The following is a 24,180-nucleotide window of genomic DNA, read 5'->3' as shown; positions in this document are numbered from 1 at the left end:
ATAAGGAGAACTGATGATGTCCAGGTCATGGGAAGTTTCCTAAAATCTGTTGTCTCTTCTCTGCCATCTTCTATCTCCTGTTAGCAACATGTAAGGTCATTTTGCCAGAGAAATAAATCTGGTCAATAAATAGTCATTGGATGAATCTGCTTTAGATGCTTTGATGGTATTTTTCTATGGATGAGTTACAAGGTCTTTCCAGATATGACCATTATCCTTCAGCAGAACTAGAGATTTCTTCATTTCCCTTTCCTTGTAATTTGCTGCCTCCTTTTCATAAGTGGACCTTACCACTCCTAGCATGTGGAGTGGTACAGGTACAATCCTCAGGTACAATGTGCAATTGCACTGATTTTGAGTTGTTGGAACTGGTCTTGAGTATTCTGAGACTGGGACATATTGAGTGAGATTGCCTTCCTCTTTCTTATTTGGATATTATTCATTCAGTGGAAATGTTATTTTCTTCCTAGTAGAATTGCAGGCAAATACAGGATACTGTATTTTGTTTTATATTTTACCTAAATCTGGCAACTCTACTTACTGGACACTTAGCTAGACTGTATTTCCCAGTGTTCCTTGCAGGTGGGGGTGGCCATGTGACTGAGTTCTACCGGTGGAATGTTTGCAGGAGTGATGTACCACTTCTAGTCCCAGCCCATTAAAACCTCCCATGCATGCTCTGCAGGATTTTTCCTTTTTGTAATTGGCTAGAATGGAAAAAAGCTTCTAGGATGACTTTGGAAACCACATGTTGAAGTTATCAGAGCTATTATTAGACTGCCTAGAGGAAGACCACCCCATACCTTGTTGACTTCTCTGTACTATGTGACCGAAAAATAAATATTTACTGTATTTGAACTATTATGCATTTTGGGATCTATTATATTTATGACATAGTTTACTTAACCAATAAATATATGCAGTGTATTAAGTAATTTTATTGGTAACTAGATTGCTAGATAGGCAACTCAGTATGGAACAGCTAACTTAATAAGAATTATTTGTAACTTTCAAAAGCAATACTGTAAAAGTGTCACAGTAGGCTTTTGCTATGTAATCACTGACTCTAAAACAACAATCATTTTGCTATCTCTCTCAGGTTCTGTAGGTCAGGAATTTGGGAAGGGCTTGGCTGATCAGTATGTTATTTATACTGAAGTTCAATTCAGTTGAACATATTGAATGTGGAAGCTGTGGTTTGTGCTGTGGAGGGAAGCTGGAAAAGAAGATGGCATGATTCTGACCATGAAGAGGCTTATAATACTCCTAGACTTGCACACATGGGTAGGTACAAGATAATATAGCACAACATAGAAAGGTGTTAAAATCATTCATTCAACAAACATTTAAGCATCTACTGTGCACCAGACACTCTACTGGGCACTGGGTATATAGCTCTGATCAAAACAGACAAAGCCTTTTCTTTGTAGAGCTTACTTTCAGGTGTGTGTGTCTGTGGAACAGATAACAAACAACTTAAAATTTAATTATATATGATAGTAGAAGATACGTGCTACGGAGAAAAATCAGAGGGAAGGAGAATAGAAATTGTGTGTGAGGGAGTACAATTCTAAGTGGAATGGGCAGGTAAAGTGTTCCTGAGGAAGTAACTTTTGAGGCTAGATTCAAAAAGAAGTGAGAGGATGAGCCTCGTGACCACTTGAACTGAGTCCTTCAAGAAGAGGGACGAGCAAGTGAAAACAAACCTCATGAAGCAATGTGTTGGTTATTTTCAAGGAACAACAAGGAAGTCTGTGTCTGTAGCAAAGTGAGTCAAGGGGAAAGTTGTAGATAAAGGCAGAGGAGATGCAGGATGGGGACTGGGAGGAGAGCTTTTTGAGTCAAAAGGTGACTTGATGGGACCTATGTTGAAAAGGATCACTTTGGCTGCTGCATTGGGAATAGTTAGTAGGAGGGTCAGGATAGAAGTAGGGAGGCCAGATGGGAAGCTGTTATCATGATCTAGGTACTAGATGGTGGTGGCTTAGACCAGGATGCAACAGCAAAGGTGGTGAGAAACAGGTCAGATTCTAGATCTCTTTTGAAGGTAGAGCCAGTAGGATTTCTTGAGGGACTGAATACACAGTGTGAGAGAAAGACAGAAGTCAAGAAGGACCATGAGTTCCTCCTGCACTGGGAACTATATTCAATACCTTGTAATAGCCTATAATGAAAAAGAATATGAAAAGGAATATATATATGATATATATATATGTATAACTGAATCACTATGCTGGACACCAGAAATTAACACAAAATTGCTAAACTGACTATACTTCAATTAAAAAAAAAAAGAATGACCATATTTTTTGGTTTAAGCAAAGAAAGGAAGAAAGGAAGTTTACACTACCTGAAATAGGTAAGAAAAAAATGATAGATCAAGTGCTGAGAGTGAGAGAGCATGTTTATATGCTGAGGGAATGATCTAGTAGAGAGACAAATTAATGATGCAGTAAAGGAGAATTGTAATTGAATAGAGAAGAGAGTAGAATCTAGTGCATATGTGGAGATCCTGTCTTAGATAGGAGTTGGGGTGGTCCATGTATAGAAAAACTAGGGAAAGCAGATATATGGCTTAGAAGCTGGTAGTTTGTACTTGAGATGATGGAAGCTAACAGAATTTCTCTTCTGATTGTTTCCTTTTTCTTTGTGAAATAGGATACAATTCCTCATTTGAGAATGAGGATGGGGAAGAGACATGGAAGTCTGAGGAAACAGGAGAAAATGTGAAATTGTCATCTGGGGAGTGAGAAAGAGTGAATGGTCTATAGTATTTTCCAGGTCCATTTGTGGTTCAGTGATATTAACTTAAAGTGATTCCTTATAAGCATGACAATGTGTGTGTTTATTTGTTTTCTAGCTATGTTCAGCTTCTTGAGTGCAGGCACAGAATAGGAGGAGAGTTGGATTTTCCCAGGGCTGGGTTTTGCTAAGTAAGTGTGATACATTGAGAGAGAAGCAAGAGGGTGGAGGGTGTAAGCAAGAGAGTGTTTAAAATGACAAGCCATGGCATTTAAACAGGATGAAGGGAAGTGAGGACATGAAGAGGGTGAGGAACAGCAAACTGACGGCAGAATTAATTGATGATAGGTCCTAGTGGGGCGGCTGATGGATTTTTGCAGGTGGGCACCATAAAGCATGACCTGGAAATAGAATTCGAGGGAGGTCTGAGTGCTGGAATGTTTGAACCTGAGATTATGGGTGGTTGTAAATTTTGGAAATGACAAGGATTAGGGATTGGCCCAGGGGAGATGGACTGAGATAGGGTAGAGGACAAAATCGTTGGAGGAGAGAGGATGGAAGAACAAAGTGGACAGTGTTGAAGGTATCAATGTGAAATTGAAATCACTAAGAATTAAGATAAGCATGTTATTAGAGAGAGAGGCAGTGAGTCATGAACTAAAATCTTTGAAAAATTAGGGAGAACGACCAAAAAGTTGGTAGATGTCTACAACAAGGAGAGGTGGGGTGATAACAGACTGATGTAGGTTCAAAGCTGGAAAATTAAAGGCAAAGGGAAAGAGAAGGGTTTAGAAGCAGCAATAGCACAGAGTGTATCTATTCTACTTTTAGTCCTGAGAATTTAGGACGCATGAAGGAGACAACAGCTACCACTTGAGACTATTCCCGTAGAATCGGGGTCCTCAGGGGAGAATTCGGGTTCTGATAGTAACTTTGGAGACAAGATGAGGATAGAGAATTTACTGCTAATAGACTGGGGTGCAGAGGGCACAGTGGAGAGACTTCAGGAGTAGAGGGAGGCAGAAGTAGAAGAGATGACCAGACTTAACAAAAATAACAGAGGGCCCATGTTTAACATACAGATTATTAACGACAGTATGAGAAAGTTCTTTACCCTATCTGCTTCTGACCGACTGTTTCCATGAACTGGGGCTGTGCCTGCAGAGGCTGTGTGTGTCCTAGTTCCCTCCTGTCTAAAAGGATCTAGCTCTTGGAACATACAGGAAAAGCAGATAATAAGAGCCCTCAGCCAACAAGGCAAGATTAGACCTAACTGTCCATCAACTCTCTGACCAATTGCCCTAAAAGAGACTTCTCTGATTTTTTTCTTCTGTTTGGATCAAGACATGTGGGTAGGACAGAAAAATATTTGAGGAGCCCATCTCAATTGCATGAAAGACTTGGCAATGGGAAACTTGGCCATCCCACTGCCATGCCTAGCCCCTTGGGATTGTAAGGGAAATTGTGTCTGTGGATGGAGAGCCAACAACACTGCCGCCAGATCCTTCTCTAATTCACCACTGCTGAAAATTGGTTTTAAAAAGAAGGGAAAACATTTTTTATTAGGGTAGATGATAAATAGCTCATTTGAAACATGTACACACTCATTCACAGAAAACGTAATTGTTTTCTTGCTGCTGTCATGGCCTCCTTGGCGGAGCTGTCATTTTGCAGATGCCAATGGCCTGAAGGAGACTCTCTCAGTGTGAGTGTGTGTTATGTGTGACAAATTCCTGTTCTGCAGCAGGATATAAGTAGAGCATGCCCTAATGAAATCAGAGGCATTGGACACAGGTTGAACTGCAATCTTCCTAGTTGAATTTATTTTTCAGAACATGTTTCTTCAGCAATAAATTGTTTTCTGGCAATTTTTACCAATAAAAATACATACATACATAAATACATAAATAGCATAAGAAGGAGATGGGGTTGAAGCTGCCTGTTTCCTTTCATGTGATTTTTTTTCTATTTTCTCAGTTCATATCAGCTAGCATTTATACAGCTAAAATAATTTATGTGAGAATGGAAGAAAAACAGAAAAGAAATTGCCTCCAGCTACTCTAAAAGGAGAAGATTTTGAAGATCATATAGGGAAGCACAGAGAAGATTTTATCAGAGTGACTGGTGCATGGAATAGATGTGAGGGTAAAATCAAGGGTCTACAGTTTTGATCTTTTTCCGGGTTTAGCTATGAGAGCTCAGGGTATTGACTTCTCACAGTGAGTTGCTCTTTGGCAGACTTGATGAAGGACTAATTCTTAGATCAGCAAATAGTTTTCAAAGACAGATGAGGATGCTAGCTGGAGAGGGTCAGCAGGCTGAGGGAAACAGGGTAGAGTGGGAGTCCTGCTCGAATAGTCACCAAGGAAAGTAAAGAAGAGGCCTCCACTGGAAGTGGGAATTTTTGGAGATCCTTGGTTACAGAGATACTGGGTTCCTTTGCATAATTTTGACTGAGAATTTAAAGATTATACTTGTGTGATTGGCTACCTTGATTCTCCTTTAAGCCCTTTTCATCTATACATAAGAGAACAATAGAAGTCGTAAAGGAATTAAGCTAAGTTGTAATTTTCTCATCAAAGTTAACCTTGGCCCCCCCCCCTTTTTTTTTTTGGCCTCCTCTTAACTTGCTGCTTCCTGAATGTTCTTCCCTATTTGTGAAAACTCATCTTGCTTTGTCATGCTTGATTCCTTGTTACTTTCACCTGTACTCTGTTGGGTTACTTCTGGGTTCTTCCTAGGAGTGAACTCCCACAATTCTAACTTACCAGATGAAGGAATCCTAAGATTGAGATCCATGAATGGTAAGATTCTTGAAGATATTTCATCATATAGATCATTTAAAAATTGCAGTTAATCAAGAAGAAAAAACCTTTTGGTGAATTAATAAAACATCTCTACAATTGCTGTGTAGGTTTGAATAATTATAAATAAAACATCTAATAGTCATTTGGTACTGTGCAGTTCACAGAATATTTTAGTATTCATTATTTATTTGATTGTACAATTGTTCTTTGAATTAAAAATGAACCTTAATTTCATCTGTAAAATGGATATATTAAGGGCTGGGAGGGTGAATCACAGAACCAGTGGGGACTTGAATTTCAATCTGCTGACTTAAGGTCATGGCAATTGAAATAATTTATGTAAAGATAAAACCTGCTCTTGTTTACAAATAGTGTGCATTTAAAAAATCAATTAAAAATTTTTTAATACAATTTTTAAAGGTTACATTCCATTTACAGTTATTACAAAGAACTGGCTGCATTTCCCGTGTTGTACAGTATATCCCTGTAGCGTATCTTGCACCCAGTAATCTATACCTCCCGCTCTCCCGCCCCTATATTGTCCCCCCACCCCTACACTGGTAAGGACTAGTTTGTTTTCTATATCTGTGAGTCTGCTTCTTTGTTATATTCACTAGTTTGTTGTTTTTTAGATTCCACATACAAGTTTACCACACATTTTTCAATCTCAGTATTAGGTTGGCAAATGTAGGTACTGTATTTTACCAGGTTCAAAGTTTTCACATGGGGATCCAAGTATGGGCGCCTGAAATACATCAGGGAGTATCTCTGGTAGTTCTTAGCTGTGTGGCCTGGGCCAGGCCACCTAATCTCTCTGATTTCTCTCTTTCCTTAACGGAAAAGGGAACGATGTTGCTGTCTTACTGTTAGTTATAACCTCAAAGATAACTCTGCTGATCTAATGAAATGACTGACCTGAAAATGGTGGCTGTAAAGCAGTATACAAAAGCTGTCACTGTGCATCACAACCGCCTTTGGCAAAAGGGCCAGGGTAGAGGGAACTGGGCTTCAACTGGGCCTTAATGTCTATGATCAGGGGTGAACTTTTCTGAGGTTTACACTTCTCTTGGGAAATGAAAGAGAGGAGCCCAAGTGAAATAGGCAAAGCTATCCTAGAACGCTCTTCAGTCTGGCGTGTCTGTGAGGCCCTCTCCACTCCCAGGCCACCCCTTCCTGAGCTGGCACTGCTGGAATGTGACTTTTTCTAAGAGATAGTAGATAATGGCTTACGGTATTTCTTTCTCTTCTCTTTAAGTGAATGTTTTCCCATTAACATAATACCCAGAGATCCCGTAAGAATGATTCTACATTGGCAGAATTTTGCAGTTATTGCAAGCTCCTTGGAGGGTGGGTGGGTATATTTTATTTTGGATTATGGCTGCCTACTACTGAGGTTGTCCCCAGACTGAGACTACTTTGTATCACACTTTGTGTCACCATTTCATGTAGCACCATGACATAAATGCCAGAGATCACTTGTTTTTATTGCAGTATAATTTACATAGAACCCAAAGCACCATTTTAAAAGTACAGTTCAATGCATTTTGACAAACATATACAACCATGTAACCACCACCAGAGTCAAGACATAGTTTTCATGTGCTCCCTTGCAGCCAATCCATGGTCCCCACCCTTGCTCTGGACTTTCTGTCAACATAGCTTAGTTCTGCTTTGTCTAGATTGTCATATAAATATATTCATATCAGATGTCATGTTTTATGTCTGGCTTGTTGGTGCAGTAGAATTATGGCCTCTGCTTTAGGCAAACAAAATTCAGTGCATATAACTACTTTCCTACAATATTGAATAGCCTGCAGTTTTGTGTCCTGAATGAACTTGTAGCTAATGATAGTCCATGTGACCATGGTGACCAGGGCTTGTGACATTTTTGCTCTTTGAATCAGAAAGAAATGTTTCCCATTTAAAAATCTTAGTTATCGTTAGCCAGTTATCGGCTGCCAGGGAGTGCCAAAGGTTTGGGGACAGGGAAGCTTGTGGAAGCTCCTGTTTGCACAGGACTATTTGCAAAGGTCTTTTAACCTTACAGTATGCAACATTCTTGTTGATAGGCTGGAGTGTATGTAAACCAATTGTGGTTGAATCAAATGGCATTTATTCAACTTTTTAAATTGTAAGAGTGATACACGATCACTGTAGAAATTTTGTGAAATAAAAGGAAAAGGATAGTAAATTTTTCCCCATATTGTCTCACAGAGAATAACATTAAATTTCTGGACATATTTATTTCCAGTCTTTTCCTAGACATGGTCTTTTATGTAGGTATGATAATACTTAATATTAAATTTTGTAATATTAAATTTAATATTTCATTCATAACATTTCTCTGTCATAGAAAAATCTTTGTAAACAATTTTAAGTGGCCATTAATAGCTTACCAAATACATATAATTATATATATTCATAATTCAATAAATGAGAATTAAAAAGTACTAGAGAATCTTCCCCTTTAAAAGGAATCCCATGTGATTCCTGTTCTACTTTAGTGGATATGGACTATATTCACAGCAGAACACATTTATACCGACTTGATGGAAGGAAACACACAATGGCTGCTAAATCAGACTTAAGTGATAGAGTTCTTCCTACCTGTCTCTTAATATTTTAAGCTTGCCCATTGGTATGTCTGCCCTGCATGTGTGTAGATGTAGCCATGCTTCCGTGAGACTACTGGTGAGTTTCCATCTGTCCAATCTCAAATTGTCAGAAGTGATAGGGGTAGGAGACTGGAGTGGTGCTTCCAGAGTTATTTTGCTTCTTGATTACAGCTGATGAAAAATATAGACAATAAACTGGGAGTCTTGACGCTCTCACCACCCCTCTAGGCTAAAGGAGAAAAGCCTTGAGAGGCAATAAGTGTCACCTACAGTGGCTACAGTATTGAAAGTCTGTTTTATATTGGATGTTCGTTGGGTTTAACAGAACCCAAAAGATGCCTGCAGACAAGCTGTTTGCAGTAAAATCTAAAATCTGTCCATGAAACAACCTTTGGAGAAAGAGCTGAAGGACTTGAATACATCCTAAAGAACATAGAGGAATAATATTATTTACCCTGTGATACTCACAATGGACAACATGACAGATGCGTAAGTTTTGGTTCAGTTCTGCTTCATAAATATTTATTGACCACCGAGCTAGGCACTGTGAGAAACATATAGAATGTGACCCTGCAGTGATGAGACTGATAAAAAAAATAAATGAATTCCTGACTTCATACATTCAGGTATGTGCTGTTCTTTGAGAGGTTAAATATTTTTCTAGGGATTTTTTTTACCACTCCCAAATTTTCTAGCTGCTCTCTTAGAACTTGCCTTCAAGCCTGCAGCATATTTAAAAAAATGTGTGTGTATAATATGCATATACATGTATTTAATATAGATTTAATTTTTAAAGTTAGCCAAAAGTTACCTAGTGCTAAGTCCTATGAATGAGGTAGAAGATCAACGTGGATAATATTCTGCTCATCTAAAAAGATGTGGGACTGTGGAAAACTGAGTTTGATTTTGGGGGTAAAGTTCATCAATTTTGAAGGAGGAGTTCCACTGATATTGTGCAGAATGCGGTATTACTGCCGTAAGTTTGTTGATTCTCAAAAGGACCCTCAAGGGAAATACTCATTTAAATACAAGAGCTTTGAAGTGTTTATAAAAAGTTCTAATTTCTTAGCTAGAAAGCCACACCTATAAAATGCTGTTAATCTTTAGAAATCTTCTGCCTTGCTAGGAAAACAATGTGATAGTTAGAGAGCAGGAGTTGGCATTAATTACTTGGTGCTGAAACAGGGCTGAGGTGGTCATGTGATACAGTCAGGAGGTTGGTGTGCCTGACCTGGCTCCCCTTTTCAGCTTTGCACCCACCCTCAAAGGTGTAGGTTGTCTTCTTGTTGGAATCTCCCCTCTCCTTTTCCCTTTCAAGGTTTTCCCTTGCTAGTTGTTTTGTCCAGATTAATTTAGGAGAAAAGGGTATTGAGTGTGTCTGTGTGTGTTTAACTCCGCGGTTCCATGTTACTGCAGGAATGATTCTGGAAATGGGAAGTAAAGAAGGCAAACAATTAGCAAGAGTAGTTCAGGACGGTTTCTTGAAGTAGGTGAGTGAGACTAATTTGAACTAAGTTCTGGAGAACAGAGATGACATGCATTGCTTCAATGCACATGAAATTCAAATTTGTATAATGATGATACATTCTCTGTTTAATGCGTGGTAGCACTGCCTCCTACAATTGATTGCAAGACACTTGGGAAAAGGATGAGTGCTTCTGAATCTTTTGCATTCCTCACAGCACAGTAGCAGAGTGCAGGACAGACTCAACCAGGCTCACCTCAACAGTCACCTCTTCTCTGAAATTTCCATGACCCTCCCCAGACAGAATTGTTACTCCCGTATTTCCATCTCATGTTCCTTTAAACAAACCCTGTGTCTTAGTCAGCTTGGGCTGCTAGTAACAAAATGCCATAGACAGGATGGCTTAAAGAACAGAAATTTATTTTCTCAAAATTCTGGAGTTTCGGAAGTCCAAGATCAAGGTGCCAGCTGATTCAGGTCCTGGTGAGGACTCTCTTCCTGGCTTGCAGATGACTGTCTTCTCACTGTGTCCTCACATGACACAGAAAGAGAGCAAGATCCCTAACGTCTCCTCTTATAAGGATACTCATCCTATTGGATCAAGGCTCCATCCTTATGACCTCATTTAACCGTCATTACTTCCTTTCTCCAAATACAGCCACACTGGGGTTAGGGCTTCAACATACAGATTTTGAGGAGACACAATTCAGTCCGTAGCACCCTTGGAACACTTATTATATTGTATTATAATAATTTGTCTGTCCCCAGTAGACTATGGTCTCCTTAGGTGCCAAGCACTGTGCTAGGCACCAAGAATCACAAAGATGGATCTTGCCCTCAAAGAGCTCTCACTGATGCAGCTTAGGTCACTGTTCCCTGGTGCATGAGGCTGTTGCCATAGCACAGTTAGTTCATGCCTTTGTATCATTATGACCACTCTGGCTTCATCCATGTGGTAGATGGAGGAGTGATTCTTAGAAAAGGCATGCTGGGCAGACATTCTAATAGGGATCTACTTACCTTGGAAAGATGATGCATTCAGGTTTGTTCTTCTTTTCTACTTTTTTTTTTTTAAGTTTAGGTATACCTTATAATGAAATGAACAGATCTTAAGTGTTCAGTTCAATGAGTTTTGGTAAATGTACACTCAAGATATGGAACACTTCCATTACCTCCACAAAGATCTCTCATGTGTCTTACAGTCAATCTTTATTCCTCAAAGGCAACCACTGCTCTGACTTCTATTTAAAATAGAGCACTTTTGCTTGTTCTAGAACTTCGTATAAATGGAATCATACAATATGTACTTCGTCTGGCTTCTCTCATACAGCATATGCATCTGAGATGCCACTTCTGATACTTGCTGTATCAGAAGTCCACTCCTCTTTGTTGCTGAGAATCTTATTGTATGCACATATCATATGTGTTTCTTCATTGACCTTTTGGTGGACATTTGGGTTGTCCTTAGTTTTTTGGTTATTATGGACATTTTTATACAAGTCTTTCTATGGTTAGAAATTTATAGCATGAAATGTTGAGACTAGAAAAGATGAGATCAGTTTTGAATAAATTAAGTGAGAAGCGCTTGTGGGTCATTCAGGCAGCGAGATCTAGGGCCAACTGGAATACACTCTAAGGCACAGAGGAGGGAGGTGGGCTAGTAACTTAGATTATGTAGTCCCTAGCCATTATGAATAGTTTAAAGCTGTGAGGAAGCCTTTAGGTAGACTAAAAGGCCCATGAGTTAAATCCTGAGGGATATCCGTATTTGAAAAGAGGACCCTCTAAGGAGGCTAAGAGAAACGTGACCGTTTATCTTTGTGTCACCAGGCAAAGGACCCGACAGTCACTTCTCAATTTGCTAAATTTAACAGAATGGGTGCAGAGGGCACGTTTATTGATGGAGCCTATAGGAGATAGATCAGGAAAAGAAATGGCATGTGGAGTCGCAAAGGACAGAATGAACTTGGTAGGTTGAAGAGGGGGAATGTTAAGGGCTAAACGCGGACTCTACCTTTGCTTAGACCGGGCTGGGAGGACCGAGCTATTAAAGATGATTAGGAAGGGTCAACCTACGCAGGGCCTGAAATGGGATGTCAGATGGAAGTATTTAGACCCGAAAAGGCCGGCTACCCTGAGAAGAGCCAGGCTTCTGGAGTGGGATGTGAGAACATGAGACTTCCTTTTGGGAGGGGCACTCTTAGGGGCGGTGCACTGGTGGCGACGCTGGCGACAGTGCTGAGTTGTTACTAGTGGTAGTGCTTTCCATTGGACTTGGCTTTGTAGCTGCTGCAGGGGAATAGTGCCTCCGACTGCTGTTGATTTCATGTCATTTCCTGACTCTGCCTCTGAGCCTTGGTAGCACAAGACAGAGGCGGTGGCATCTGTCTGCAGCTGGGAGGCAGTGCGTACGCGCCGGGCGGGGGATGTTTGGCTGGGAAGCCTAGGGCCGAGCAGCTGCCCAGCGCGGTGCGGGCGGGGTGGTCTTGGAGCCAGGCCACGCCCCCGCTCGCCTGCGCAGGCGCGCTTCGGGGCCGTTGCTGTCAGGAGCGCACTCGAGGCCGGTCGGCGGCGGGATCCGACGTCTGAGCTGGACCCTGCTGACTGAACCGAGCGCAGCAGCCGCGGGGAGGGCTGCGCGGCCCCGGCTCCCCGCCAGGTCGCGGAGACCAGTAGGGATTAGCGTGCAGCTGGTGGCGCAGGCACAATGGGGAACCGGGAGATGGAGGAGCTGATCCCTCTGGTGAACCGTCTGCAGGACGCCTTCTCCGCGCTGGGACAGACCTGCCTGCTGGAGCTGCCGCAGATCGCCGTGGTGGGCGGCCAGAGCGCCGGCAAGAGCTCGGTGCTTGAGAACTTCGTGGGCAGGTGAGCGCGCGGGGCGACCCGCTCCGGGCCGTTGGAGCGTGGACCCCGAGGCTGGACCAGGGGCTGCGGCGGAGCCGAGGGCAGAGCAGCGGTGTCCGTGAGGCGGGCGGGGTCGTCCCGGCTCCGAGCATCCTCCGTCCCTCCCCGCCTGGTGGCCCTCCAGTCTGCCTTTCATCCTGTGATACAAAGCCATTTCCTCCCTGTCCTCGGGTTGAGGAGTCGGGGGAGGGGGGCCGCCCCAGCATCGACTTCCCCCCGCCCAGTACGCACCAGCCCCAGCCCTGGGCAGCCTAGATGCGTAGCGAGTCCGGGCGCTTCCCGGTCCCGCTCTCCGTTTTCCCGGCTCAACATCCTCCTCCTTTTCCTGTCAGCCTCCCCGAGGCTCTCCGCGAGGCTGTGAGGTTTATTTCCCCGCCTCCCTCCCCCACTGGAGACGCTTTCCTTCTCGCCCTGGTTCTCGGCTCCTCTCAGCTGTCTACTGTTCGAGACAGTCGTCGCCTGCCCCTAGCAGGGGAGGCGGGATGCGAGGAGAAAGAAATCATTTGTTGTGGTGAAGCTTTAACGGGCGACGCTTCCCCACCATTCTCCTCTCTAGGAGTCTAAGAATAAAAGGTGGTGTGTTCGCGTGTGCACCGAGTCACAGCTCCAGGCATCTGTCAGAGAAACCGAGGCACAGACTCTGGAGTGGGGGTGAACGTAGACTTGTGTTGTCCAGGTGCCATGTCATTCCTGCATCATCTCGGAATGGACCAGCGTCTTTCTCGCACTCTCTCCGCGCCCCCTCCCCCAGCAGCGTCTTCCGTTTCCTAAGCTTTTATTTGTCCTGCGAGTCTTCAGGATAACGTGCTGAATCTAAATTGTAGTTACGGGTTTCGTCGTTACTCTTAATTCAGAAAAAAAAAAACCCTAAAGAATTCATTTTAAAATTGGAAATCAGCATTTTTTTTTCCACTGAGCAATTCCTGAGGGATTAAGTTACCTTAACGGCCTTGCCTGAGGAGTGCAGACATTAGCTAAGAAAAGCCCATTTGAAAGCATTATGAAAGCTGAAATCTGTTTCCCAGTAGTAAACCAGGTAGAAATGTAGAGCAGCCGAGAGAGTGGGCTGGAGGGGGTACAATCCAGAGATTGTACCTTACTCTCCTTATTTAGCTGGTTAGTGATTCGGATTCAGAAGGTTCTTGGTTTTTTTTTTTTTTTTTTTTTTTTCTTTTTCTTTTTTTGTTAGTGTTTGTGTAAAATTTAGGTATTCCTGCATCTCCTTTGGAAATGCTAATACCCTGTAAAGTGAATATTCTCTTCTCTCAGATAGTGCTCTATCTCTCAGATGATACTTAGGTATTTTTTTTCCTCCCTGTTTGAACTAGAAAGCTAAGAAACCTAATAAAAAGTAAAATTGCTGACAGTTGGCTGGTATCTTTGAGTAAGTCACTTAATCACTTTGCCTTGGTTTTATCATTAATTTGAGTGATGAGAAAAGTGATGGTAAAGCATTTTGCCTACGTCATCATAGACTTATGGTGAAACGATGGATGAATATGTGATTTCAAGCATGTACACACAACAGTTACATACTTAAGGGTTTTACTTTCTTTGATTTATTGCCAGTGAAATTTGCTAAATTTAAAGTGGTATCCATAGGGAAGATGAGGCTTGATGACAATGTATTTTTGGGTTTTCAAACTCCAGAACATTTAATGTGATGTCATAATATTCATTTAACTGCTTTGGTTTTTTAAACAAATGCTTAAGGGTTAAAATTGTGATTCAAGTGCAATAAGCATGTTTATACATCTTTCATAAATTTAGTTGGATGAGTCTGTATTATCAGTATTAAAAATGAACTGTTTGTGCCAGGAGCTTTTGAACCTAATGCCAGTTTTATGCATGTATCTCAATTCTATTCTCCAGGTTTTCAAGCCTAACACGTTCCTTAATGCTGCAATGAAAGTGTATACATTTTTCCTCACTAGCTATATTCTTTTAAAATGCAGATCTAAAGAAAATCTGAAAGAGTAAAATATTTTAGCCTGAACACTTTTTTAATGACAGAGTGAAAAATAGGGACATCATAAATATTATACAAATCACAGCATTTAGCAGAATACATTAGAAATTTACTATACTTCTAAAAGTTTTACTGATAATGACCATTAGAGTGTCAAATCAAAGAAAAGGTTAACAAAAAGGGAAAAACTCAATACATATAGAAAGGCTTTATTATCTGTAGAGATGACACTTGTCTAGCAAGCTTATGTATTAGGAGAAATTTAATTAAAAAGGTCATTTGACTTAATAAAGCTTTCAGACATTGAATTACTGCAGAATCCAATTGCTAATTGTAAACCAACCTTAGGGAAAAAGGAGTTTCTCTATTTTGTTAGGAGATTCATCCTAGGCAAAAAAAAAGCATACTCACATTCCACTATAACCTTTTGTCTTCTTATTATCCAGAATTTTTTCAGTAAAGATAAGGTCCTTTAAGAATGAAACTTGCTTCTTTTACATGTAGCTCTGTTCATTTTAAAACTCTGACCTCTGTGCAGTTACTGAATGCGGTCATAAAACAAGAGGTCTTTACTTGTGTAAATTAATAGCATTTGCTTGTCATTTAAGCTTGTTGTCTTAAAATAATGATGCATTTTCTCCTCAACATTTAACAATCTATGATTAGTGGACCTAGCCATCTCTTCTCCTTTCAGTTTGTTCATATTGATATTTTTGACGTTACTGAATGAATTTGGTTGTGAATGTGTTTATTTCATTTAACTGTAGCTCTAAAATTCAGTTTTGGGGTGACAAGTTTGAGATTGTTATGAATAAGATGAGTCATGAATGAGCTACTTGTTTGTGATTTTTCTTGCTGAAGTGATGAATTTACATATTAATGTGATATAATGTGAGTAACCAGATTGTTCTTTTGGATATACAGATGAGATATATACTGGCAGTGAGAGGCAGCTTTAGAGGTCTAATGAATACAGCTGGGACTCATGGTCTGAATATAGGGGTTCACTAACTGGCTTGTGGTCTGCCCATTGGTCTGGTTTGTGTACAGAAGAGTCAAATTTATTCAGCTACTTTTACATCCAGTTTTTTTTAACAGTGCAGTGAGGATGATGATGATGATGATAATGATGGTTAACATTTATTGAGAGCTTACTATGCATCAGGTGCTATTTTAGGTGCTTTTACATGGATAAGTTCATTGAATCCTCATAAAACCCCAAAGAGGAAGATACTTTTGAGTTCCATTTTATAGAGGAGGAAACTGAGATTTAGAGAGTTTGAGTAACTTGCTAAAGGCAGATTTAATATAAAAACAGTAGAATCAGGATTCACCCTGAGCTGTTTGGACTCGATACCTATGCTGTAAAATCTCTGTGCCATATTGAACCCTCTCTGTATTAAGATTGACCAATTCCTCTGATAAGTACTTTTAATTTATTTCTTTGACACTTAAAAGCACCACCTAAATAAATAAAAAGCTGCTATATTAATAATTTTAAATTTATATGTATCTATCTTGCCTCATTTCACAGAGGATTTGAGGCAACCCCTTAGGCAGAAGCAACATTAGAAAGATAAGAATTTTTCTTTACTGTATTAGACATTCTTGAAGGGAGGTCTAAGCATATAATTGGGTTGTTTATTTAAGTATGTGTTTAGAGTGAATATAACTTGTTTACAGAGGTGTTAAGTAAAAACTGTACTAGTTGCTAATGTGCAAATGTTTTTTAATGATATACTTGTTAGAAACGTTAGTTCTTCACTACTAATTATATAGGCAGAAGATTCCACATTATTTTTTATTCTAGCCCGAGTGGTAAACAGACTTTTTTAATTTTGCACAAATAGAATAGGTTTTTTGATTTATTTGAAAATATAAAAGATTTTAAAAAAGTGATTTTGTTGAAAGGATTTAATTTCAATGTGGAAATATCAAATAATGTATACTTATTTAGCTGTTAGTTTTCTAAAGATGAATATGTTGATTATCAGCGTTGTTTGGTGGGAGAACCTTAAAAGTGAGCCATTTGATGCTGTTGTTGAATGAACATAACCAGATAATTAAAAAATCTGAAAGTCATTTATATGACTTAGACACTAATTTACTCTTAAATCCTTTGAATAATTTCATGAGTATTTAAAAATTGAGGAGGTAAGCGTTCTCTAACTGCAAATGAGATGGGGCACAGAAGCATTCATATTAGTAAAATTCTTAATTCAGAAATGGATTTGTATTGAGGAAGAGATTTTTAAAAACATCAGAGCATCTGAATTACTGAGTATTTTTCAACAAATGGCTTCCAAGTATTAAAGTTATTAGATAAATGGGTGCTAACAGTTAAAATGTGATAATTGTTGAAAATCATGCTTCATGGTTCTCAAGGGTCTATTTAAATAAAGTATCAGGAACATGAACTTTTTCTCATTCAACAATGAATTGCTAAAACCTGAAATTACAAAGCTATTTTTGCTGAATTAAAATTACATACTGTACTTTTAGGTTATCACAAATTCACTGTTGGTAGCATTTAGTTATAACAATCAGCTTAATTCTTTTTTATTACTAACACCTGAGAAGCAATACAACTATGTGAACTGGACTGGATAGGATATCTCTGTTTTGAAATTTACTTATGATTAACAGATATTAAAAAAATGGCCTTGATTAACTTCTTAGGAATGAAGTTGGGCAGGCATCGCCCAGAAGAATGGAAACTTAGTAGATACCTATGCTAGAGGGTAGGCTACTGGGTTCTCTACCAACAGGACATACATTTAGTATATTAGGTGTTTATCTCAAGTAGTAAGTACCTTTTGCTAGGGCTAATAAGTAGAGTTAAATTGTGATGTTTTACTTACTATGATTTATTTAATTTTAAGGGAGGACTGGAAGCAGCTAAAAAAATAGATAATTTTTGTCCTCTTCAACCAGGGGCAAGTCAAAGGAACTCTGAACTACTGTGTTGTGTAGAATAACCAATTTATTTTTCTGTATGGCCAGCATTAATTTAAAAATTCTAATGAATTATAGTAAACAGATTTTTATAAAGCAGAAGGAAGAAGGGAGCCAATGTTTGTTTAGCCTTACTTGGTGACAGGCATGGATGCTGTGATATACTTTCCATGCCTCCTGTACCTTACTTGTTTTCACATCCCCATGTCAATAGGGCAGGAAACTCAGGGTTAGAGAGAGAAGCAATTTGCGCAGAGTCACATGGCTAGTGAGTGGGATTTAGCTCTGAGTATGACTCCTATCGATATTCTTGACAAATATGGGCAAGTAAAGTCAATGAGCATGTATTACTGAGTTTTAAGTGTACTGGCTAAGAATGTAGAAGGAAGTGTGAGTGTGTAGGAGCTGATGTGCATGTAAAAAGAGAACTGACCGCATAAGGTATGAAACTATAACTTTAAAAGACTGTAAAATGAATTCAGTCGGGATAATGCAACAATAAATGGGACAAAATAATTTATACTATGTCAATTTATTTTTACACAAAAGAAAACGGCTCTGAAAAATTAGTTATGAAATTGAATTGTGATATAGTGGAAAGTAGACAATATTTGAGTTTATAGTGTCAGTTGGCAGCCCGTATCATTTTAGCTCAAGGCTGCATGTGTTGAAGTATCAATGTCAAAGTAGGGAGGTGGTGATCTGGGTCTCAGTGTCTGACTTGACAACAAGGCATTGAATTTAGACTGTCACTTTATCACAGAGAGATACTGTATATTGGAGAGGGCCTGCGAGAAGAGCAGCAGGAAAGAAAAGAGGTTGGAGAGATTAAAAATATAACTGGGTGCACTGAGGGTGGGATAGGTTGGACCAGCTGCTTTATAGGGATATGTAAGGCACTAATACTTAAGGGAGGTGGAATACTATTTTCTTTTTAAAGAATAAGACAGTTTAGTTAAAGTAGTGAAGTAAATGGAAGACAAAATGTCAGGGAAAATGTTCTGAAGGCAAACTTGAGAATAGAATGTGTTTAGAAAGAGGAGGGTAAAAGCAGAGGGTTGACACAAAATGATTTGTGTTCTTGAGTAAAACACTGTTCCAGAAAATTAGGTTTATTAATACCAGAATGGTTTTTTTTTTTTTTTTCCTGCATTACAGAGAAACGAGATTTGCCCAAGGTCAGACAGAGAATCAGAGTTGAGTTTGAAACTTGGTGTTCTGAACTGGGAGCCCGTTGGCAGTTAATCATCTTCTCTTCCTCCTCTTACTATTTGAAAGTGCCTCCCTCTCACCATTACCACCTCCTTTTCCCATTCCCTTCCATTGGACCAATCTTTCCTTCTCCTTCATACTTGCCTCCATTACTTTCTGTGATGATAGACCAGCAGTGATGTTTTTTCCCCCCATACACAATAGGGTAAGGAGACAGGGAGCAGAATTTCTCTCAGACTTAGATCAGGTAATTTGGCTGAGATAATAGACTCTCAAGTAAATTGTGACTTTTAGGAAACAGATGGGCCCAGCAAAAAACTACATGAAATAGTGAATGTTTTTACACATTAGTATTTTCCCACCAGGTGGGCATATCTAGAAAGTTGTGCCTGGGATGGTCACTGATTGGCCTTACTTTAACCAAGGAGAGTTTCTGAAAAGTTGTATATAAATAAATAATGTAAATGGAAAGATTAGAATTTAAAGAAATGCGTGAGGTTTTTGGTAAACTAGGAGATATATTTGGGTAGCAAATCATCATCCTTCAGTTTGTCTATTTCATATTCTTACTTTTTTTGTTTGTAGTCTTTGAGACCCATTGTCATGGAAAATTTAACAATTTCAACAAGCATTAATGTTATTAAATTCTCAATATTAATAAGAAAGACAAGCTAGTTGTTGAGGAAAGTATGATTTATTTAACCCATGAATTATATGAATGATACAGGATTGCTTTAGGTCTTATTTTTCCTCTAACATCCTGCTGAAAATTCTTTATTCCCAGGAGGTAAAGTGTATATCTCAGTGCTTCTTTGTGACACTGTGTCATTTTCATTTCTCATGGCTTCCAGGTCATGATATAGCCGGGAATAACACATACATACCTATAAGAAATGGATAGGGCTTCCAAAGGACCTCATTGTTTCATTGGCTTGAAACTGAAAAGATGAATCCATTTAAATCAAGTAATTTGATGGGTGCCTAATCTTATTTATGATGTTTGTTTCCTAGATCCTGAAAAAGCCAATTTTGAAAGGAGTCATCGTATTCTGTGATAGAGTGTAGGCTTTGCTGACTGATGTTTCAATCCCACCTCTAACTCCATACTAGCTTGGCTCCTCAGCCAGGCATTGAACTTGGAAACTGGGACTTAATTTCCTCGTTTGCAATATAGGGACAATAATATAGACTTTGTGCATTTGAGTTCCAAGTAAGATGATGTAAAGTATATGGCCCATAAGCATTCAATAAATGATTGCTGTGAGATTGTGATTTATCAGAAAAACATGACCAAAATAATTCTCAAATATATTTGGTCTTCAATCACAGTTTCTGGTTCACAGCTCCCTAAACCTTTGGAATTTCCTAAGTGTTGAGAGTGATAAAGTTGTCCTTTGTTAGGTTAATGAGGTGACTTTTGGAAAGCACTCAAGGATGGGGGCTGGTTGCTAGTGGAATCAGCCATGGGTTTAGAGGGTTGGAACTTTCAGTCCCATCCCCCAACCTCCAGGAAGGGGAGAGGAGATCAAAGTTGAATCAATCTCCAGTGACCAGTGATTTAATGGATCATGACTGTGATGAAGCTTCCATAAAAAACCCAAAAGGACAGAGTTCAGAGAGCTTCCAGGTTGGCGAACACGTGGAGATTTGGGGAGAGTGGCGTACCTGGAGAGGGCATGGAAGCTCCTTGCCCTTTCCCTGTATCTTGTCCTTTGCATCTCTTCCGTCTGGCTGTTCCTGAGTTACATCTTTTTATAATAAACCAGTATGATGTACTTAGTGAAATGTTTCTTTAAGTTCTCTGAGTTGCTCTAGCAAATTAAAAAAAAATTTTTTATTGAAGTGTAATTGATTCACAGTGCTAGTTTCAGGTGTACAGCAAAGTGGTTCAGTTATACATATATACCTACATATATATTTTCAGATTCTTTTCCATTATAAGTTATTACAAGAAATTGAATATAGTTTCCTGTGCTACTAAGTAGGTCCTTGTTTATTTTATATATAGTAATGTGTGTCTGTTAATCCCCAATCCCTAGTTTACCTCTCTCTGCCCTTTCTTCTTTGGTAACCATAGTTTGTTTTCTATGTTTGTGAGTCTGTTTTTGGTTTGTAAATAGAATTTGTATTTTTTTAGATTTCACATGTAAGTGATTTAATATGTTTGCTTTCCCTGTCTGACGTCACTCAATATGATAATCTTTAGGTCCATCCATGAAGCTGCAAACGGCATTATTTTATTCTTTTCATGGCAGAGTAATGTTCCATTCCACATCTTCTTTATCCAGGTATCTGTTGATGGACATTTATGTTGTTTCCATGTCTTGGCTATTGTAAATAGTGCTGCTATGAACATTGGGGTGCAAGTGTCTTTTTGAATTATAGTTTTCTCTGGTTACATGCCCAGGAGTCAAATTGCTGGATCATATGGTGAATCTATTTTTAGTTTTTTAAGGAACCACCATATTGTCCTCCATTGAGGCTGTGCCAAATTTACATTCCCACCAACAGTGTAGGAGGGTTCCTTTTTCTTCACACTCTCTTTAGCATTTGTTTGTAGACTTTTTAATGATGGCCGTTCTGACTGGTGTGAGGTGATACCTCATTGTAGTTTTGATTTTCTACCAAATTAATTGAACCAAGGAGGAGGTTGTGGGGACCTCTGATTTATAGCCAGAAATGTGGGTAACAATCTGGACTTACGACTGGAGTCTGAAGTCTAAGGATGGAACCTCCAATCTGTAGCCAGTTGGTTAGAAGTGCACATAACAACCTCAGCTTGTGATTGGTGCCTGATGTTGGGGCGGAGGGGAGTTTTGTGGGATGAGCCCTTGACCTGTAGAATCTGATGCTTTCTCTAAGTAGGTAGTCAGAATTGAGTTGAATTCTAGGACAGCCGGGTAGTGTCCAGAGGACTGCTTGTTGTTGGTATGGGAAACCCCCTCCCCATGTTAGAATTGTATCAGAACCCATTTAATGGTTATTAGTTTTAGTCTTTAATCTAGAATGGACCTTTTCTAACTATTTTAACAAACAAAAGTAAATTTAGGAAAGACAATAGATAGTAATGTGTATTTGCAAATTCTTTTTTTTTTGCATCTTAGAAAATTATAGCCACATCAAAATAGTTTTAGGTCATGCAGTAATGTGTATTTGCAAATTCTTTTTTTTTTTTGCATGTTAGAAAATTATAGCCACATCAAAATAGTTTTAGGTCATACTAACCTAAAGTATACTAGAAAAAGAATGCATTGCCCGCATTTAGCACTACCATGGTAAATTTTTTTCTTTAAACAGGTACATACAATGTAAATCCAGTTTGTATACTCTTCCCTCTCAAGAGTTCCAAAGAACTTTTTCATTTATTCTGTTATTAATCCTTACAATATCCCTGAGAGTAGAGTAAAGGCATGTTTTATTAACCTCAATTTAAAAATGTGGAAGATTGAGCTGAAAAAGAGGTTAAGTGACATGCTAGGGTTTAAGTGGTGAATACTAGAGATAATGAACATAGTAGAATTAATAACACAGAGATAATAGAATGAAAATGAATTTTGCTGAAATTATTTTCAGACATTCTCTTAGAAAATGAATTTTAAGCATGGTATTTGATTCTGTGATATGGAGTAAACCATTCTTAGCATATCTTTATCTTTTGGAAATGTTAGATGAAATTGTAGACAAAGATCGGGGTAGAAGTAAGTAAAACAGCTGAGAGTGTCCGACTGGAGAAGCAGGACTACTTATTAGCACGCATATGCGCGAAGGCCAAGGAACAGAAGTGATCTACAGCCAAGAGGTCAAGAGGCAAGACAGAAAAATAGTGGTGTTTAGTGTTGTTAGACCTTAGAGAAGTGCCAGAATTCTTATGGTAGGTGTTGAAGTAATACCCAATGACTCTAATCTTCAGTGGAAAGAGTCATATTCTGACATGACTGATATCTCTACAACTTGTTAACCTTCAGTTTTAGCTCTGAGCTAGTTAACTGGTTCCATTTGGAATTATATTATCATTGTATCACTAGGTATGTCTCAGAAGCTTTGTGTAAGAATAGTTTTAGGTTATCCAGAGGAGGCTGAGTGTATGTGTCTCTGTTTCTGTTTTCTGATTAATAAAACTGAGGTCCAGACTTTTCATACATTTAAAGGAAGAGAAAAGGCCCACAGTTTATTTTCATGGATCCTAGTATTCATGATCCTGAGTCCTACTTCCTGGACAACAACCATTGTGTGGTGAGATTTTTACATTCTCATCTAGAAATACCTTTATAGCTAACATTAGTCTTTGTAGATTCAATTTAAGAAACTTTAATCTGTTTACTTAATCCAAAAAAAAAATCATGTGAAATTGTGGAGGGATACTGATTTTATTGGCCTACTTTGAGTATTATATACCCAGGAATTTTTTTTTTTTTTTAAGTCAGTGAAGAAAGGAAATGGTGGAAGTATCATGAGTCTCTTGCTTCAAGAGCAAGAGGAAGAATGGGAAGAAAGAAGCTTTGCTGAGTTGATTGTCTGCTATATTGAGGGGAGATTTGAAGAAAAAACATAATTTTACTGCTGAGGGAGTTAGGAGTATCAGTGAGTTACATAGTTTGAGGTAGATTTGATTTACACCCATAGTAGGTGTTCCCTGGAAGTTAAAGAAATGCCTCATATAAGCCGAGGCAACATGGCAGACAGCAAGGAGAACTGGGGTTAGTTTGGTCTTTACTGTCACCCCAGTGGTCTTCCTCAGCTCTCCCCGTGTGATTTAGAGGCCCTCCTCGGTGATCTTTGTTCATACTTCACTGCTTGCGGGTCTTACCTGTGCAGCTGGTTGCCTTGTCTGTCTACCCAACTGTTTGCGGCTTCCATGAAGTCAGGAGCTGTGTTTCATTTGTTATTTTCCGTAACACCGTGCCAGCATACCGCGGGAGCTAAAGTGAATGAATTAATTATGTGATTCTATGCAAGACATTTATACAAGCTGAAACATACCTTCTTCATCAGTAAATTGGTTGAGGATAGGGGTGGATGTTGGACTAGATCTGTGTTTTTCAAGTTGTGGGTGTGACCTATTAGTGGGATATGATATCAATTTAATGGGCTGCAGCAATCTTAAAAAAGTGTCAGAGTATGTTCTAGGTAGTAATGATAAGCACTGTATTGTAAAACTTTTGTATTAATTGTGTATTTGTATATGTGTACCATGCTGCACTATAAAATATTTTTTACTATGATTGTCCTCAGAATTGTTGAATATCTCTGAACTAGATTAAATGTAATGTTACTTCTAGTCATTTTTTGAATTCTATATTTCAGTGGTAGAATATATCTTTATATTATAGAAGCCAAAATTCAAGCTGTACTATTTCACTAGGTGAGTTAAAATGAAGATAATTATTTTTATTTTGTTAAATTAACTCTTTTTTTTTTTGTCAGGGGGAGGTAATTTGGTTATTTATTTATTTTTTTGCATGTGATCATTTACTTTGTGATTACAATACCTTTTACTTTTTATCGATA

General features: G+C 39.0%; 1 protein-coding gene across 9 annotated transcripts in view; it reads left to right on the top strand.

Annotated features, from left to right (window-relative positions):
- Nucleotides 1-12,143: 12,143 nt before the first annotated feature.
- The window catches only part of DNM3 (dynamin 3), a 475,573-nt gene continuing 463,536 nt past the window's right edge, over nucleotides 12,144-24,180 (top strand). For 7 of the 9 annotated variants that reach the window (XM_032463725.1, XM_032463729.1, XM_032463730.1 and 4 more), the window contains exon 1: nucleotides 12,337-12,497. In XM_032463725.1, coding sequence (XP_032319616.1) covers nucleotides 12,337-12,497 — 161 coding nt within the window. Of the gene's footprint in view, nucleotides 12,498-24,180 lie in introns of all 9 variants that reach the window. The other 2 variants (XM_032463724.1, XM_032463731.1) reach the window with 2 other exon arrangements.

The sequence above is a fragment of the Camelus ferus genome, chromosome 21 (assembly GCF_009834535.1).
Source record: "Camelus ferus isolate YT-003-E chromosome 21, BCGSAC_Cfer_1.0, whole genome shotgun sequence".
In the NCBI taxonomy this organism is placed as follows: Eukaryota; Metazoa; Chordata; class Mammalia; order Artiodactyla; family Camelidae; genus Camelus; species Camelus ferus.
This window is presented reverse-complemented; position numbering and strand designations above follow the sequence as displayed.